The following is a 5,263-nucleotide window of genomic DNA, read 5'->3' as shown; positions in this document are numbered from 1 at the left end:
GAATGTTGTATATATAGCTGTTAAGTTCATCTGGTCTAATGTGTCATTTAAGGTTAGTGTTTCCTTATTGATTTTCTATCTGAATGATCTGTCCACTGATGTAAGTGGGGGCATTAAATTCTCCTGCTACTATTGTGATATTGTTGATTTCTCCCTTTATGTCTGTTAATATTTGCTCTATGTGTTTAGGTACTCCCATATTGGGTGCATTTATATTTACAATTGTTATATCTTCTTCTTGGATTGATCCCTTGATCATTAAGTAATGGCCTTCTTTGTCTCTTTTAACAGTCTTTGTTTTAATGTCTATTTTGGCTTCAAACCCTGGAAGCTCCGAGGTGCTATCGACGCCACCCTCACCCCTGCAGCCATGATCTCCTTAACAGACACCCAGAAAATTGGAATGGGATTAACAGGATTTGGAGTGTTTTTCCTGTTCTTTGGAATGATTCTCTTTTTTGACAAAGCACTACTGGCTATTGGAAATGTTTCATTTGTGGCTGGCTTGGCTTTTGTAATTGGTTTAGAAAGAACATTCAGATTCTTCTTCCAAAAACATAAAATGAAAGCTACAGGATTTTTCCTGGGTGGTGTATTTGTAGTCCTGATTGGTTGGCCTTTGATAGGCATGATCTTTGAAATTTATGGATTCTTTCTCTTGTTCAGGGGCTTCTTTCCTGTGGTTGTTGGATTTATTAGAAGAGTGCCAGTCCTTGGATCACTCTTGAATTTACCTGGAATTAGATCATTTGTAGATAAAGTCGGAGAAAGCAACAATATGGTATAGCAACAAGTGAATTGAAGACTCATTTAAAATATTGCATTATTTATAAAATCCTTTGAAGAATATTCAGCACAAAATTAAATTACATGAAATAGCTTGTAATGTTCCTTACAGAAGTTTAAAACATATAGCCTACAGAGTAGCAACAGCAGTTAACAAAGAAGCAGTGAAAACAGACTTCTAACCAAGTCATCTAAGAAGTCAGCAAGCAAACCGAAGGAGATGAAATCTATGTTACAATGCATATTGAAACTCTTGAAGGGGATTTTTACTGTTTTTCCACAATGTATGAAACACAGCCATCCTTAGAGAACTGTAGTGCCTGTTTCTTTTCTTTTTCTTTTGAAGATGCAAGCACACCCATAGGCATTTGCTTTTTAGAACTGTAATGTCCTCTGCAACAGCGAAACTATTTCCAGTTGCACTGTGTCTCTGAAAGTGATGCATGAGTTAGATTGGATTATGTCATCGTAATATATTAAAACCAGGAAAACCCAGTGTCAATGTATGAATCACTTTTTTTCTTTTTGGTAAATGTATGGTTAAAATAAAACTTTTATGGTTCTTCTGAATCTTAATATTTTAAAGCCAGATGAAAATCTGAACTAGATATTCTTTGCTGGAATATGCAAAGGTCATTCTTTACTAGCTTGTAGTTTCTAAGTTATAGCTGACTCAGCACTTTTTCTTTCAGGAACACATTCTGGAAGTCCTCATACTTCTTGGGACTCTCACATGAGCATCTGTATCTTTCATGACATGTAAGCATTTAACAAAAAAAGCATTCTTGGTGATGAAGGAGTCTGTTACATAGCTCATTTCATTGAATAGTTTGTTATTTAAGATACTACGTGATGCAACCCAAATGGATATTTCCATGTTGTGATCCAGTTTTTCTTTTTCTTTTATTTTTTAAATTTTAACAGTGATTTATTATTTTGCTTTTCATAAAATAACTACTGGTAATATTTACTTTAAGATGTACTGTGTTAAAAGGTTAAACTTACAGCTATTTTTTAAGGGCTATTTCCATAAGCCAAGTTTTCCCTTATTTTCAGCTTTTTCATAACATAAAAATCAATATGCATAATGTGTGTTTCATATGATCACTCTTCATTTGAGTTCATGGAGAGAATATCTGAGTTCACATACTAAATTATTTTACTGTAATTAAACTGGCTATAGTTCTGAAAAACATGACACTACAAAAATGATGTGTTGCCTTCTCTACTGTTGCTGCTTGACAGGCAGTAGGAAACAGTAGTTGTTTCTTCATTAGTAGTTTTCCAAGGTGGCACCCTTTTGGTAGATGTAGGAAGACATTTCAAGAGTCATAGTACTATTTGTTTTACCACTAATGATTATACTATTTATTCTTTTTTTTTTTAACAGTTGCAAAGCTTTTTAATGTATAAAATCATAATTGAAATTTGTGATTTTTATTGACAAATGTGTCTACAAAATATATTACAGACTATGTTATTTTTAGTTAAATCTCTTGATGCACAGAGAAGTCGCAACCTTGCTCATCTAAAGAAGGAAGGACTTGGTAGATAGTCTAATGGTTCAGCCTTGTGGATTACTGTCTTTTTGGTACTGGCATTTGACTTATAATCTGTGAAAACAGATGATATTGGCAAAATGAGACTCCTACCTCAATAGTTCATGGAATAATAAGAAACCTAGTGTTGTGTCTAATGTTTTTCAAAAAAGTAATATCCTCACTTGGAGAGTATCAAATATATACATATTTTGGGGATTGACTTATACAAGTTGCCCTGTAGGACTCTGTTATACATATTTTTGACTGACCCATATTATTTACAGTGGCTAGATAATTCTACCTTTTTAAAGCAAGAACAGTATCTGTTAATGTATGGAACATCTGTATTATTTAGCTCCTTTGTAGACATGAATTTCTATCAAAATGTTCTTTGCACTGTAACAGAGATCTCTTTTTCAGCAATCTTATTTCAGAAAGCATTATTAGAAATGTGTAAAGGATAATCTCCCAGTCCTTAGTAAGAGTGAGAGGCTTCGAGCAGTTTTCAGTTTTAAATGAGTCCACAGTTTATCTCAAATGTGAGTTTGGGACTGCTTGGCAGCATTGTATGTTTCTTATTCAGAACCATTGATGAGGCTCTATTTTTTTCTTTTTTTTTTTTTTTTTAGAAATTCACGTTCTTTTATTTATTTATTTATTTATTTATTTATTTATTTATTTATTTATGACTGTGTTGAGTCTTCGTTTCTGCGCGAGGGCTTTCTCTAGTTGCGGCAAGTGGGGACCACTCCTCATCGCAGTGTGCGGGCCTCTCACCATCGCGGCCTCTCTCGTTGCGGAGCACAGGCTCCAGACGCGCAGGCTCAGTAATTGTGACTCACGGGCCCAGTTGCTCCGCGGCATGTGGGATCTTCCCAGACCAGGGCTCGAACCCGTGTCCTCTGCATTGGCAGGCAGATTCCCAACCACTGCGCCACCAGGGAAGCCCAAGGCTCTATTTTTAAACATACTTGTCTTCTGACAGAAAGGACTGTATGTCATATTGTTTCTTCCTTTCCAAAATTAGTCTTCTGTCTTTGTGACAAAAAACATACTCTGATTATTGCTATAAAGATGGAGGAGAAGGTCTAATACTACTTAGCCTTAAGTGTTTCTGGCATTGTTCAAATGTATTTTCTGTAACAGAAACCTATTTGGAATGTTTTCCTTTTCCCCTTATAAATTGTAATTCCTGGAATACTGCTGCTTTTAAAAGTCTCACAGATTATATGATCTAACAATTGAATATTGTAAATCCACTTGTCTTACTTCTCAATAAAAGAGTACTTTTCTAGTAAAAAATAATAATAATAAATAAAGTCTATTTTGTTTGATATTAGTATTGTTACCCTGGCTTTCTTTTGATTTCCATTTGCATAGAATACCTTTTTCCATCCCCTCACTTTCAGTCTATGTGTGTCTTTAGATCTGAAGTGAGTCTCTTGTAGGCAGCATATATATGGGTCTTGTTTTTCGTATCCATTCAGCCACTCTATGTTTTTTGATTGGAGCATTTAGTCCATTTACATTTCAAGTAATTATTGACATGTATGTTCTTATTGCCATTCTGTTAAGTGTCCATCAACAGATGAATAAATAAAGAAGACGTGGTGTATAAATATACAGTGGTATATTACTCAGCCATAAAAAAGAATGAAGTTTTGCCATTTGCAACAACATGGATGGACTTGGAGGGTATTATGCTTAGTGAAATAAGTCAGACAGAGAAAGACAAATACTGTATGAGATCACTTACATGTGGAATTAAAAAAAAAAAAACTAGTGAATATAACAAAAAAGAAAGACTCACAGATATAGAGAACAAGGTGGTGGTTACCAGTGGGAAGAGGGAAGGGGGGAAGGGCAAAATAGGGGTAGGGTATTTAAGAGGTACAAACTGCTATGTATAAAATAAATAAGTTACAAGGATATATTGTACAGCACAAGGAATATAGCCAATATTTTATAATAACTATAAATGGAGTATAACCTTAAATATTGTGAATCACTGTGTTGTGCACCTGAAACTTATATAGTATTGTGAATCAACTATACCTCAATTAAAAGAAAACTTCCCCCCAAGTGTCTACTGTAACCAAATCTCACTTGGAAACAAATATGAGATGGGGCACTCACCGATGACTCACCCAGGACACCACACTCTCCCCAGGAAGACTTAGTCCCTCTAGTTCCATCTTAGGGAAGTAAATAGAGGCCAGATGCTGCTGTTCCAAGGTACATGTGCTCCTTCTTAGTAATTCAATACTCAATATTTAGTGAGGGGCTGCAGGGAAGGTATCTTAATATAATAGGAATCTTACCACAGGGTTTCTCTGAGGCAAATCCTCCATTTTGTGTTCAGTTTTGGTCATTACTGAAAGGCAAGGGAAGGGAATTTGTTGGCAAGGAAAAGAAATTGGGTGTCTTTAAAAAATAAAACACAGCATGAAGAAACAATAGTGAAGTCAGAATTCCCCTGGGACATTCACTTCCACTGGCAATACTACATACGGTTTACTTAAAGTGTCACGCAGCGCAAAGATTTTTCAGGAGCTGACAGGAAAGATTTAGTGTTCCAGAGATGGAGTACTCAAGGGCAAACATAAGTTTCTACACAGAATAATTACTGGAGAAAGACTATTTGCTTTCTTTGGATGGAGACACTGGTCATATCGGTCATATATCTTTGAAAGCCTGGGATAAAAACTGTTGCCTGAAAGTCACTTTTGAAGCATGATTTGGTTAGAAGGAGCCATATCCAGGTACAGACTGGCTTGGGGAGGGGGGCCAGGCCAAAGAAAAAGAGTTGAACATGTCCCAGGAGAAGGGGGCAGAAGCCAGAAACTAAGCCACTCCACCCATGGCCCTGAATTCTTGGTAGAAGAGATCTTCTATATAACTATGCACCAGGGTCCCCAGCTCACCTGCCCCAGCAA

The 5,263-nt window shown here is 36.0% G+C and overlaps 1 protein-coding gene across 1 annotated transcript; it reads left to right on the top strand.

The window, feature by feature from the left end:
* The first annotated feature begins 343 nt into the window (after window positions 1–343).
* On the top strand, window positions 344–799 carry LOC132376334 (vesicle transport protein GOT1B-like). The gene has a single exon (XM_059942009.1). It carries the CDS (start codon window positions 371–373, stop codon window positions 785–787), a length of 417 nt encoding a protein of 138 aa, XP_059797992.1. The 5' UTR covers window positions 344–370; the 3' UTR covers window positions 788–799.
* Window positions 800–5,263: the final 4,464 nt, after the last annotated feature.

The sequence above is a fragment of the Balaenoptera ricei genome, chromosome 12 (genome assembly GCF_028023285.1).
Source record: "Balaenoptera ricei isolate mBalRic1 chromosome 12, mBalRic1.hap2, whole genome shotgun sequence".
Lineage (NCBI taxonomy): Eukaryota > Metazoa > Chordata > Mammalia > Artiodactyla > Balaenopteridae > Balaenoptera > Balaenoptera ricei.
The sequence above is the reverse complement of the archived record's forward strand: the minus strand, read 5'-3'. Positions and strand labels throughout refer to the sequence as shown.

Bases quoted from the DNA above. Each gene is read 5' to 3' on its own strand.
- LOC132376334 (XM_059942009.1), top strand. From the start codon at position 371: ATGATCTCCTTAACAGACACCCAGAAAATTGGAATGGGATTAACAGGA.